A 14,763-nucleotide genomic window follows, 5' to 3' on the forward strand; every position below is an offset into this window, starting at 1 on the left:
ATCCGAGGATGCTCAAGTTCCTTATATAAAATGGTGTTTAATTTGCATAAAAACTATACACAGGCTCCCCTACATTTTAAATCATCTCTAGATTACTTACACCTAATTCAATGTAAATGCTATGCAAATAGTTGTAAATACAATGTAAATGCTATATACCTAAATGAGGCAGATTCAAGTTTTGCTTTTTGGAACTTGCTGGATTAAAAGTTTTTTTTTTTCCATCTGTGGTTGAATTTGTGGATGCAGAACTCAGGATTTAGTGGGCCAATTGTACTTGCACTGACTTTCTAACATATTCTGGAAACTTACCATCATACCTCAGAGATATTTCACACTCGATTCTAGATCATTACAATAAAGCAAATATCTCAATAGAGAGAGTCACAGGGATTTTTTGGTTTCCAAGGGCATGTTGAAGTTACGTTTACACTATATTGTAGCATATTTATGTACAATAGCATTATGTCTAACAAAACCATGTACATGCCTTAATTAAAAATATTTTATTGATAAGAAGTGCTAACCATCATTTGAGCCTTCAGTGAGTAACAGCAAAGATTATTGATCACAAATCACCATAACAAATATAATAGTGAAAAAGCTGGAAATATGAGAATTGCCAAAATGTAAAACAGAGACATGATGTGAGCAAATGCTGTTGGAAGAATGCCACTGCAGACTTACTCCACACAGGGTTGCTACAAACCTTCAATTTGTTAAAAAAAAAAAAAAACAAACAAACCCAAAACAGAACAAACCAAAACACAAACAAAAAACCCACGCAATATCTGCAAGGTGCAATAAAATGAGGTATGACTGCATTTCCTTGAGGTGTGCTGTCTGTCCTTTGAAAAAGGATAGCGCCTCTCCCCTAGAAATAAACTATCATTGCTCTTGGAAAAAGTGAGAAAATTCCTCAGAATTTTTTTTTCCTTTTGAGTTCTCATTCTCAAGATCTGGTCTCTATAAACTTCTCGTGATTATATTCTATAATTCTCAGTATTTTAAAATCGAAATCTAGGGAGCCTCCTCGTGATAATATTCAAATATTTGTTATAAAGAACACCCGTATTCCCTTTCTCCTTGGTAGCCTTTCTAATTATTCTAAGATCAGCTAAGGAGAAACACTAAGCCACTCCAGCTCACAGTGTTTGTCTCCCATAACCTGCAGAAATTACTGAGTCTTTCATTTTCAGAGTTTAAGGTCCAGGATTATCTACCTCACCCATATTGTATTTTTCCACCCCCTCCTATAAATGAGGCACTGTTTCAGGTTCTTGAAGGAGGTGGAGATAGGAGCAAAACACACATTCCATCATTAACTCATCCATGAACAACTATTGGTTATCTACTCTATACCAGGTACCATGGTAAGCTCTGGCATACAATGATTGGCAAAAACAGGCATGGTCCCTCCCCTCATGGAATTTATTAGTGAGAGGCAGACAGAAACTGGAGAAGGAAATGGCAACCCACTCCAGGACTCTTGCCTGGAAAATACCACGGAGAGAGGAGCCTTGTAGGCTACAGTCCATGGGGTCACAAAGAGTCGGACACGACTGAGTGACTTCACTTCACTTCAGACAGAAACTGTGTTGTGTTCTCCACTGTATATCACACATCACGCATTATTGGGTAGTAGATATCCAATAAATATTTGTTAAATAAATGAAATTAAACAGCCAAATCTATAACAGCAAATTGTGAGATGTGTTATGGATTAAACAAAACCAGACACATGATAGAATTGGCTGGACAGTGAAAAATGGCTGCAGGGGAAAGCCTGTCTGAGAAAGCTGACATTTATATTAAGGCCTGAAGGATGAGAAATAGTCAGCCATGCCAAGACTGGAGATATGAGCGTTCAGAGAGGAAACAGTCTGGGGAAAGGCTCTACTGAAGCAAGAGCCTGAGCTAATTCTGGGGGAAGACCACCGTGAGCAAGAGGAAAAGTGAGACAGGATGAAGAGTTGGAAGACACTAAGTAGAAGCAGCAGGCAGGGGTCTTCATAGGACATTGTAAGGAGTGAGGATTTTATTCTAAGTGCAGTGAGGAAGAGCTTTAAACAGGGAGCCATGTACTCTGACTTGTATTTTTTTTTTTAATCACTCTGGTTGCAGTGTAAGACAATTGTGGGAACAAAAATAGAAGCAAGGAACCACTTAGGAGTTGCAGGCGCTAGTGGTAAAGAACCTGCTGCTAATGCAGGAGACATTAAGAGACATGGGTTCGATCCCTGGGTCAGGAAGATCCCCTGGAGGAGGGCATGGCAACCCACTTGCTTAGAGGATGCTGTGGACAGAGGAGCCTGGTGGGCTATAGTCCATATGATTGCAGAGAGTCGGACATGACTGAAGTGACTAAGCAGAATAGCACATGGAAGATGATAGTAGTTTGGACTAAGGTAGATGTAGTAAATATGAATGGAGTCAAGATATACTCTGAAGACAGAATTGACGGACTTTCTGACAGACTGGATGTGTAGGACTAGAGGAGGAAAATTAAGGATAACTTCCAGGTTTCTAGCTTAAGCAACTGAGTGGGTGGAGGTGCCATTTTCTAAAATGAGTAAAATTGGAGGAAGGAACAGTCCCAGAGTGTGCGTGTCACTGGTTAACAGGTTTTATTTGAAATGTCTGTGAGACCTGGAAGTGCAAATGTCAAGTAGGCAGTTGAATTTATTAAATGTGGAGCTTTCTAATGGGAAACCTAGGACAAGGTCACTTGTGATAAGAGCCTAAGTAACAACAAACTTATATGTTCAAAGGAAATTCTTATCTGGCTAGGTTAATCAGAGGAATTTTCAGGAAAGAAGGTGATATTAGAGCTGATGAAGGAAAATAATCCAGGTAAAAGGAATAGAATGGCAAAGATGGAAAAGAAGAAAAATCTCAAGGCAGGTTCAGAAACTGAAAGAGTTCAGCTTGGATGGAACATGGTTTCTGTTTGGAATGTGAGAAGAATCTACCGAGCTTGGTTGAAGTCAGAAGGGAGTGTGCAACTGAAAGCACTCACGAGAACAAGTTGTTGAGCAGAGGCCTAACTTGATGAGGGCATTAAAAGCAATTTAGTGACAGGGAGTAGACTGGTGTGAATGAATGAGAACAGGTGACAAGGGAGGCCAGATATGAACCTAGTTCAATTAGGAAGGCATGAGGTAGTAAGGACCTAATTGTTGACTGTGGAAATGAAAAATTAAAGGGCAAATGTGAGAGATTTTTGTAAGAATTATATTAACCTAACAGGATAGCCAGGAGAAGGCAAACACTTTTTTTTTTTTTTTTGCCTCCACAGTACATTATAATCTCTGATAAGGCTGGGTGACACTTTTCAAGATCTCCACTGCCTCATTTAACTTTGGTTAAAGGGACTTCGTGCTGGTATGGTTTCATTGTAAACGGGTAACAGAGGGGTAGCTCTAGTATTGTAGAGACTGTACTCACAGAGCTAACTGTTGTTGGAAGGAGCAGTTTGGGGTTGAGACCACAGATTAGGAGACGGTCTGAGAGTAAGCACAAGTAGAGTTTAATGTTTCCACCCTTTTCATTCTAAAGCCCAAATGCCTGGACTCTTTCGTACTCTGCCCCACTGCTGACCACCACCCCCCCCCCACACACACGCATGCATGCCACATTCTCTCTCAGGCTGAATCGTCAATGCTCTGAATCTTCCCCTATACCACTCTCCCCTCATATTGTCCCTCTCTGTGCAAAGCCCCACTGTTTCACAGCCCTCATCTGAAGAGCAAGTATCCCTGAGAGAGTGGCTGAAAGTCCCACCTGCCTTCCCTCAGTACACTAGACAACCGGGGCCTTTCAGATCATAGTCTGACATAAGAATGCATCATTTGGCAGCAAGAGCAGCAGTGAGGTGAGGGAAGAGGGCAGGGCTATCATTAAGCACCCATTCTATGGGTGAAGTGCACCTCTAGCCTCCCCTTACTTCCTTGCAGTCCCACGAGTATCTATGATGGCTCTCCTGAATTTCAAAAAAGTTAAAATAAGTTTGGGAGAGTCTTCTGAAGTTAACTGCAGAGGAGAAATAAAATGAACATCCAAAACATACTTCAGGACTAGCTAATCCCTTGCAACTGCTTGATCCCACCTCTCTCTGTAATTTCTTCATTACTCCCTATTTTTCACTGTATATTTTTATGTGTTCATTGGTCAATGTCTTTTGAAGACTAGCTTCAACTCTTTGGAGAGTATGCACTATACCAATACAATAAAGAAAAGAATAAATAAAATGTCTACTTTACAGGAGTATGTGTTTCACTATTTCTGATAATATGAGATCTATCCTTCACTCAGCAGTAGCCTGAAGAGTAGGTAGGAGGTGTATTCTGAGGGATATCAAATAGACATCACTGCTCTAAAACACCTCCCCACTTAACCTTAGAGCCCACAGTCGTGGTGATATGCATTTTAAAAATTGGAGCCTTGAAGATTTCTTTTTCAAGAATTCCTTATTAAAATGCAAATACCACAGAGGAGGGTGGGTAGATGGGTCATGATTTAACCTTGATTACTCAGTCGTGTCCGACTCTTTGCAACCCCATGGACTATACAGTCCGTGGAATTCTCCAGGCCAGAATACTGGAGTGGGTAGCCTTTCCCTTCTCCAGGGGATCTGTGCAACCCAGGGGTCGAACCCAGGTCTCCCACATTGCAGACGGATTCTTTACCAGCTGAGCCACAAGGGATTTAACCTTATTTCCCTTATATTAACCCATCACTCCTACAAGTCACATTTTTTACATTCCAGCTTTTTCCATGCTTTCTTTCATGTTATTTTTCCAGAGGTAATGCTAAATACAACATAAATTATAAGTATAAAAATTACCTTATATTTTCACACAGTTTCTCACTTGATATCTAAATCCAAGCCTATTCATTTAAAAAATGATTTATTTTTTTCCAATAAGAATAACAGATTTATAATAGAAAATTTGAAAAAGGTAGGAAGACAGGAAAAAGAAAAAAATGTCAACCATAGTCCTACCATGTAAAGAACAACCATTGTTAACAGTGCTGTCATGCCTATTCTTTAAACAAACCTTAGCTAAGGTCCCATTTCTGATATGATGCCTTCCTTGCCCTTCCTTCTCCAGAACTTCTCTATCATGTTTGTTCCACTCACTTGTACAAGTCTGTTAACTTGCTGTGGGTTTTGTGTTTCCAACTAGAATGTTAGGTCCTTGAAGGCTGAAACTATGAGTTATACTTCTTCGCTCATCCCCAAACACCTGGTACATTGGACCCAATATTTGCTGACTGATTTAAGTTAAATGAATACATATCATATCAGAAAGAATATGAAATAGGCCAAGTATCTGAGTCATTAAAGCTTTCTGGTCACCTGGTTTGGTGACGACTGCTTTTCTGTTCCTGGAACTCTTGAAGTCTATTAAGCCTCTTTTTCTACACCAAGACTGTGTAAAAAGCAGACTGATTAAGAGGCAGGATTACTCAAAGATTCTTCTTGTAAGGCATAAGGATGAGAGAGAAAGAGTGAGCGAGAGAGGGAGGGAGGGAGAGAAGCATGAGAGAGGGAGGGAGGAAAGGAGAGGGTAGAGAAGGGGATAGAGAGTATCTGGTGCTCAATCCAGTATGTGATTTGCCTCCAGCACTGTATACAGGATCCCATCCACTTGTTCTGAGTCAAACCCGATCTCACGAAGCTCCAAGTGAGGGAGGACAGAAGTAAGGAGATAGCTGACGTGGATACGCAGCCGCGTAAGCTTTGCCAAAGCCCTGTATGATGGAGTGAGGGACAGAAGAGATGACATGAGGTCATTAGCCAACAGAACAAAATGAAGCTCCTTCAAAATGGGCCTACATTTCTCAATAATTACGTTTCCATTAGCTAGAAAGAAAGAAGAAAGCACAATGCCACCAAGCACTGGGAGATTGGCTGCAGCTCTCTAAGTGACTGCTCAATCCTTGGTGGCCTAGGAATTAATTAAGGCTTCTTCTCTTATCTATGATCAGTAACCGGGGGTCCTAAGGGAGGCTTCCCATTAGCACTCACAAGCTGATAACTAAACCCTAGTAATTAACCTTTCTAGGTCATCTCCCTCTGGGGTCCGGTAGGAGACCTGAGCCTTCTGCAGCACTTCCAGGTGTGTCTCTGTCTCCTTCAGTTTCTCTTTTAGTTCCTGCTTCTCCTCTTTGGTTCTTTCCAGCTCAGCTTTCAGAATCTGGAATTCAGCTTGGCGATAGCCCATGTGTTTCTTGCTCCAATACAAGCCTTCCGTCTCCTGGGTACTATAGGTTACCAATTCATGTTGGACTTTCTTAAATTTGGAATGCCAATGATTCCTCTCCTGTTCCAGCTCCTCCACCTGCAGTCCAAGAAACAGAAATTCAATGACCCCACATTTCACTGAAAGCTAAAGAGAGTGCCCCCAGTTTTCCTGAATATGTTCACCCTACGATTCCCCTAAATGTATTCTTCTGTTTATAGACCTTTTCAAATCCCAAATATGGGAGGGAAGCCCATTAGGGTTCACTTGATCTGAGATGTACCACAGAATCATTCAATGGCTTATTGTGTTTACACATGAGATCATCAGTTCTATCTCTCTGGTCCCTTGGTTACAATAGCCTCTCCTTCCCAGTGGTAGGATGTTAACCTAACCTTTTGCTGGAACATATTCCTTTCTGCCAAAACACGTTCCAATTTTTCTGCGGTTCTCTTCAGTTCTTCTAGCTCTCTTTGGTTCTTCATCTTTGGTATATTACGACCGCCGCTCTCCTCGTAGCCTCTTCCTTTCTCTGCAACAGCTGCAGCAGGAGCTGGAGCAGAGGCCACAGAAGAATAAGGCACCGGATTCAAGGATTCAGCTGCTTTTCTTCTCTCAGCAAGCTCCTCTCTGTTAAAAGGGATCAGCTGAATGGGAGCTCCTGAATCTCGAATACCTTTTGCAACACCGACAACAGCTACAAAAGGTCCCTTGCTCACTTCTTCCTTGTTTACATGTGTGTTGCCTCTGTTAGAATCTTCTGCCACCAATCGTGGCATTTGATCTTCTAACTCTTCAGGGAGCAAGGAACCCTGGTGTTGGTCCTGGGCCCCCGAATACAGAACTGAGGCCTCCCTACTCTGACTGGTACTCTTGATTGCTTCTGGGTACTCCGGGGAAAGGTACGGTGGTGTGCTTCTCTCAGAGCTGGTCTTCTCGCGGCTGTTCTCCCCTTCTGGGTTGGCAACTGCTGCCTCCACCTTCCTGTAAGGGCCAGGCATGGAATAATCTAGAGGAGGTGTTGCCATCTCATTCTGGAGCCTTCTTCGTTTCTCCACAGGTTCCTCACCCAGGATCCATTTGTACTTACTGCAAGAAGAAGAGGAAATTCAGTTTTAAGCTGTCACAAAGAAGCTAAGTATATTCTTATTCTATGAAGGATATGATATATCCTATCCTATGGCACAGATATTCATCTTCAAATTTCCCATATCATAACCGACTCTAGCTGTTATTCACAGATCATTTCATGTTAGGAATACATTTTTACCCCCAAACCCTAACCCCTTCACTCATGCAATTTGCTGAGATAGTGATGTGTCTTAAGAGAGCAGAAAAATTGAGAGGTATGAAGAAAGTCAGCATCTGGATATAGCAGGACTAGGCTGACCTTGGTAAAATTTCTGAAAATAGGATTGAAACCAGCCTGACTTAGAAGTTTCCGAAAGGCAAGTGAAGGAAGAAAAACAAAAAAGTACACATGCAAAATCCCCTAACAAGAGAATGGAAAAAAGGTCATAAAAAGCCTAGTGGAGTCAGTGGAGGAGACCGAGCCAGCTCGTTAATTTTAAAGTGTCACAAAAACCTTCCAGTATCAAAGACTTATGAACATTTTTATATTGCAATGGGACACCGCACAGTGCCTTTGCCAGCCAACTGGATTGTGGCTATTGCCATCATCCACTTGTAAAAGTTAATTAAAATACAGGGCCCTAGTCAGAAACAAAGAAACCGAATCAGCTAGTTCAAGACATTCCCCACTTAGGGCTAAAGAATTCCCCTCTGTCCAGGCAAACAGGCACTCCCTCAATTATTCAGGGAAGTTTAGGACAGTGACTCAAACACCTTCCATTTCTGGCTGCTATATATAATAATGGTTGAAGGAACTAATAACAACAACAAAAACAGATGCCACCAAAATCTATAGGCAATTTTATACCAAGCAGGAGGATGGGATAACTATCCTTCTTTCTCTCCAGAAAACCAAGAAATTTCAAGGTAAAAATTAACTTTGAAGTTTTCAATGAGAAACAGCCAGGCATGTTATTGGCCACCATAGCTCAAGGCTGCCAGTGTTTCTCTGACAATTTCAGAGAATATCTGTAAAACATCTCAAACCTTAGCTTCTTAGAATGCCCTAAATGTTCTTCAAAACTTGTGTTTGCCCAGAAATAAAACTGGTCTGTCATCTCAATAGGGCTTCCCTGGTGGCTCAGATGGTAAAGAATCCACCTGTAGTGCAGGAGACCCAACTTCAATCCCTGGGTTGGGAAGATCCCCTAGAGAAAGGAATGGCTACACACTTCAGTATTCTTGACTGGAGAATTCCATGGACATAAGAGCCTGGTGGGCTACAGTCATCTTAATAAGATCTCATTGTATCAGCCTTCAGGGGAAAACAAAAGGCCTTAGGGACTATGTAAGAACAAACGCATTCATCTTTAAACATGTGTAGGGCCACTGTAGATGGTCCATTTAGCTGCAGTACTGAGGATGATAGTAGAACAAGAAGCTTGCAGGTATGAAGGAGGCATATATGATACCAGATAGCAACCATAAAGTTTTACGAAAGGCAATTAACGTCAAAGTATTCTTTTCATTTTCCTACTTCTAAAAGTTCTGTCTTTAGTTATCCTCTTTTCTCCCTACACTTCTTTTCTTTGGTAATCTCATACAATCTTTTGGCTCTAACTTCTGGAAGATAACTTCCAAGTGGTGTTCCCAGCCCAGAATCTCCAGTACTGAATTTCTAACTGCCTGTTACACACTTTTTTTTTTGCTGGAGGTCCCACTGGTATCTCATTCAGAATGTATAAAACTGACCTCTCACTTTCACCTTCAAACCTGCTCCCTCTACTAAGTTTCCTGTTTGTGTTACGACATCAACAAACTCTCAGTAATTTTATATGGTTCTACCACTATCAATACTCAAGTTCAAGCTCTCATTACCTTTCCTGGGCTACTGCAATGGCTTTTTCCAGTCTCCCCTTGTCACACCTCCAGATCACCCACTGCCAAGTTAATCTACCAAAGGCATTGCTCTAATCATGTCATCTTCCTAATTGCAATCTTTAGGTATTATTCCCCACAACATAAAAGTTCAAATGTCTTAGCTTTGTATTCAAGCTTTTCCATTCCAAAACACAGGGAACATTTACTGAGCACTTACTCTGTGCCAGTTTGGTGAGTCAATGTGTATCAGGAGATACTTTTACCTTCATTTTAAAAAGACAATGCTCAGGCCTAGAGAGGTTAAATGACTCTCTGAAAGTCATGTAGCTAGTAAGTGACAGAACTGGGACTTAATTTGGCCCTAGCGTTCTCTCTCACTACTTCCCTTCAAAGACACCAGCCAAATAGAATGCCCCACGATTTCTCAGACTGCTTCTTTTGATTGGAACACATTTCTCAACACAAGACAATTCAAATGCCACTTTTGAATTCCCATAACACTTTAGCACTCTCAGTGTAATAAATATAATACAATACAATAAATATATATTGCTTTCTACTGTTTATGTGTATTGCAGGTTTCTTACTAAAGTATAAACTCCTTAACAGAAGGTAGCTTAACTAACTGTGCTACATGGGGATGAGGGAACAAAACTTTGCAAATAAGAGGCAATCCAAAAGGAACTATGATGTTAGAGACAGTGAATGGGTTTTACTTATTGGCTCTGTAAATACTTCTGATTCTTCCCACTAGGAATCAACTCTTATTCTAGATCTGAATTCACTGGTTTAATAAAGATTAATTCAGGGTTTACATATCAGGGATTATTTTTCAATTACATAGTTTCTTCTCATTTTTTTTTCTTTCTGTCATATTTCTCCATTGGTTGTCTGCAGAGAAGCCGGCTGATATTTTGATAGGGACTACACTGAATCTGTAGCTCAGTTTGGGGAGTACTGCTATCTTAACAACATTAAGTCTGCTGAACCACAAATATGAAATTTGTTTTCATTTTAGGCTTTCTTATTCTCATGTAAAAGATGCTTACTCCTTGGAAGGAAAGTTATGACCAACCTAGACAGCATATTAAAAAGCAGAGACATTACTTTGCCAACAAAGGTCCGTCTAGTCAAGGCTATGGTTTTTCCTGTGGTCATGTATGGATGTGAGAGTTGGACTATAAAAAAAGCTGAGCAACGAATTGATGTTTTTGAACAGTGGTGTTGGAGAAGACTCTTTAGAGTCCCTTGGACTGCAAGGAAATTAAACCATTCCATCCTAAAGGAGATCAGTCCTGAGTGTTCATTGGAAGGACTGATGTTGAAACTGAAACTGCAATACTTTGGCCCCCTGATGCAAAGAACTGACTCATTGGAAAAGACCCTGATGCTGGGAAAGATTGAAGGCGGGAGGAGAAGGGGACGACAGAGGATGAGATGGTTGGATGGCAGATGGACATGAGTTTGAGCGAGCTCCGGGAGCTGATGATGGACAGGGAGGCCTGGCATGCTGCAGTCCATGGGGTCGCAGAGTCGGACACAACTGAGCGACTGAACTGAACTGAACTGAATTCTCATTTAACAATATTTTGTAGTTTTCAGTGTACAAGTCTAGCTTGTACTTCTGTTAAATTTGTTAATCCTCTATTTTTGAAGCCACTATAAATGAAGCTAGTATAAAACTTCTCCTCCTGCTGGGAGAGATTGAAGGCAGGAGGAGAAGGGGACAACAGAGGATGAGACGGTTGGATGGTATCACCAACTTGATGGATATGAGTTTGAGTAAGCTCTGAGAGTTGGTGATGGACAGGGAAGCCTGGCATAGTGTAGTCCATGGGGTTGCAAAGTCGGACATGACTGAGTGACTAAACTGAAGTATAAATGGAATTGATTTATTAAATGTTTTTTCTTAATTTTTGTTGTTCCTTTCAAAGAGCCGACCTTTGGTTTCACTGATTTTTCTATTGTTTTTCTATTCTCTATTTCATTTTCATTCTGATATTTCCTTCTTTCTGCTTGATTTGGGGTTAGCTTGCTCTCATATTTTGTTTCTTAAGATGGAAGTTTAGGTTAACAATTTGAGATACTTCAATTTTAATATAAGCATTTACAAATATAATTTCCTTTGAAACATGTAAAATATCATGTAAGAAACGAGTTGCCAGTCCAGGTTCGATGCACGATACTGGATGCTTGGGGCTAGTGCACTGGGACGACCCAGAGGGATGGTTGGGGAGGGAGGAGGGAGGAGGGTTCAGGATGGGGAACACATGTATACCTGTGGCGGATTCATTTTGATATTTGGCAAAACTAATACAATTATGTAAAGTTTAAAAATAAAATAAAATTAAAAAATAAAAATAAACAACTTTACAGAAAAAAAATAAAATAAAATAAGCCAAAAAAAAATTTCCCCTCTGAAATTATATAATATATATTATATATATTATATATAATATATAATAATATATAATAATTCTACCTCTTCAGCTTCAAGTTGTAATTTTTTGTATATTTTATTTTCATCTTAAGGTATTTTCTAATTTTCCTTGTGACTTCTTCTTTTACTCATTTTTAAAATTTTGGAGCATGGTATTTAATTTCTACATATTTGTGAATTTCCCAAATTTCCTTCTGTTGTTGATTTCTAATTGCTTGCTAATTGCTATGGTTGCAGAATATCCTTTATATGATGTCAACCCGTTTAAATTTGTTGAGGCTTGTTTTATGGTCTAATATCTGGTCTATTCTGGAGAATATTCCATGGGCACTTGAGAATAATATTTACTATGCTGTTTGGGGGTGAATTGTTCTGCATATATCTGTCAGGTCCAGTTGGCTTATAGCGTTCTTCAACCCTTCTATTTTGATCTTTTACCCATTATTGAAAGTGGGATACTGAAGTTTCCAACTGTTACTGTTAAACTGCCTATTTCTACCTTCAGTTCTGTCTACTTTTGCTTCATGCATTTTTTGGGCTCTGTTGTTAGGTCCGTATATGGGTATAATTTTTGTATCTTCCTAATGGACTTTATCAATATGAAATGTCCCTCTTTATATCTGGTAACATTTTCTGTTTAAAGTCCATTAGTTTGTCTGATATTAGTACAGCCACTCTTGTTCTCTATAGTTGCTGTTTATATGGTATGTCTCTTTTCATCTTTTAACTTTCAACCTATTTGTATCTCTGAACATAAAATATATAGACATTATATTTGTGTATGTGAAAAAATCCAATTGGATAATCTCCAGCTTTTGATTAGATTGTTTAATCTTATCACATTTAATGTTATTATTGATATGTTAGATATTGATGTCCATTATTTGGTTTTCTCGGAGAAGGCAATGGCACCCCACTCCAGTACTCTTGCCTGGAAAATCCCATGGACGGAGGAGCCTGGTAGGCTGCAGTCCATGGGGCTGCTAAGAGTCGGACACGACTGAGCAACTTCACTTTCACTTTTCACTTTCCTGCATTGGAGAAGGAAATGGCAACCCACTCCAGTGTTCTTGCCTGGAGAATCCCAGGGACAGGGGAGCCTGGTGGGCTGCCGTCTATGGGGTCGCACAGAGTCAGACACGACTGAAGTGACTTAGCATAGCATAGCATAGCATTTGGTTTTCTGCTCTCTATATGTGTCATGGTTTCCTTCTTCCTTTACTGTTCCTCTTTTCATGTTATGTGGGTATTTTCTAGTTTAACATTTACGAATCTAATAATACATTACTATAATTATTGTATGTAATTATACATACATAACTTTATGTAATGTTATGTCTTTTGAGGAAGCTAAGAGAAGAAAGTACAGCAAGGACATACTTATAGTTTGTTAAATTAACTTTATCTTTCCATTTTAAATTTTAATTTCTTACTATGGATGGGAGTTACCATCTGGTATTATTTCCTCACTCCAATACAGCTTTGCTCCCACCCACTTCTTTTATGCTGTTATTGGCAAATATTTTATATCTGTAGATGATCCCAACAATAAAATTATATATATGATGAAAGTAAAAGTGGAGAGTGAAAAAGTTGGCTTAAAGCTCAACACTCAGAAAACGAAGATCATGGCATCTGGTCCCATCACTTCATGGGAAATAGATGGGGAAACTGTGGAAACAGTGTCAGACTTTATTTTTGGGGGCTCCAAAATCACAGCAGATGGTGACTGCAGCCATGAAATTAAAAGACACTTACTCCTTGGAAGAAAAGTTATGACCAACCTAGACAGCATATTGAAAAGCAGAGACGTTACTTTGCCAACAAAGGTCCGTCTAGTCAAGGCTATGGTTTTTCCAGTGGTCATGTATGGATGTGAGAGTTGGACTGTGAAGAAAGCTAAGCGCCGAAGAATTGATGCTTTTGAACTGTGGTGTTGGAGAAGACTCTTGAGAGTCCCTTGGACTGCAAGGAGATCCAACCAGTCCATCCTAAAGGAAATCAGTCCTGAATATTCATTGGAAGGACTGATGCTGAAACTCCAATACTTTGGCCACCTGATGCAAAGAACTGACTCATTTGAAAAGACCCTGATGCTGGGAAAGATTGAAGATGGGAGGAGAAGGGGATGGCAGAGGATGAGATGGTTGGATAGCATCACCGACTCAATGGACATGAGTTTGAGTCAACTCTGGGAGTTGGTGATGGACAGAGAGACCTGGCACGCTCAGTCCACGGGGTCACAAAGAGTCAAACGTGACTGAGCAACTGAACTGAACTAAACTGATTATCTTTTTATAATAAATTTTAGTTATCATTGCCAGTACTGTTTTTTCCTGCAAATTTGAATTACTATTTGGTGTCACTTGCTTCCAAGCTGAAGAACTCTCTTTAGCATTTCTTATATGGCAGTTTTTCTAGAAACAAATTCCATCAGCTTTCATTTATATAAGAATGTACTTATTTTACCATCATTTTCTAAAAATAGTTTTATCAGATTTATGACTTCTGGTTGAAAGTGTTTCTTTAAGTACTATGAATATGTCATCCCACTGCTCCTGGTTTCCACTGTTTTTGATGAGAAGCCAGATGTTAATCTTATTGGGGTTCTCTTTTACATAACAAATATTTTTCTCTTCCTGCTTTCAAGATAATTCTCTTTGCCTTTGGCTTTTAATATTTTCACTGTATGGCTGTAAATCTTTTTGCAATTATCCTCTTTTGAGTTACTTGAGCTTCTTAAATGTGTAAATTAATGTTTTTCATCAAACTTGGAAAGTAGTCAGCCATTATTTCTTTGAGTATTTTTTCTACCTCTTTTCTTCCCTCTCCTTTCTTTCATGTTCTCCAAATTTGTATATGTTGGTGCACTTAATGGTGTTCTACATTTCTCTGAGGCTCTGAGGCATTTTCCTTCATTCCTTTTTCTCTCTGTTCTTCAGAAAGCATAATCTATAAAATCTGTCATTGGTATATTTTCAAGTTTGCTGATTCTCCTGCCAATTGTAATGTACTGTTAAGTCCCTTTAGTGAAATATTCACATTAGTTATTGTCCATTTTACCTCAAGAATTTCCATTTGGTTCTTTTTAAACATAATTTCTGTCCCTTTTACTAATATTCT

At 39.6% G+C, this 14,763-nt stretch overlaps 1 protein-coding gene across 3 annotated transcripts in view; it reads right to left on the reverse strand.

The window, feature by feature from the left end:
• Positions 1 to 491: 491 nt before the first annotated feature.
• MORC4 (MORC family CW-type zinc finger 4) overlaps positions 492 to 14,763 on the reverse strand; it is a 69,199-nt gene continuing 54,927 nt past the window's right edge. For 2 of the 3 annotated variants that reach the window (XM_061409352.1, XM_061409354.1), the window contains 3 exons: positions 6,644 to 7,337; positions 6,064 to 6,347; positions 492 to 5,757 (listed from right to left, as the gene is read on the reverse strand). In XM_061409352.1, coding sequence (XP_061265336.1) covers positions 5,604 to 5,757; positions 6,064 to 6,347; positions 6,644 to 7,337 — 1,132 coding nt within the window. In that variant the 3' untranslated portion in view covers positions 492 to 5,603. The remainder of the gene's footprint in view (positions 5,758 to 6,063; positions 6,348 to 6,643; positions 7,338 to 14,763) is intronic. The other variant, XM_061409353.1, reaches the window with a different exon arrangement.

Source organism: Bos javanicus, chromosome X, assembly GCF_032452875.1.
Source record: "Bos javanicus breed banteng chromosome X, ARS-OSU_banteng_1.0, whole genome shotgun sequence".
Classification (NCBI taxonomy): Eukaryota; Metazoa; Chordata; class Mammalia; order Artiodactyla; family Bovidae; genus Bos; species Bos javanicus.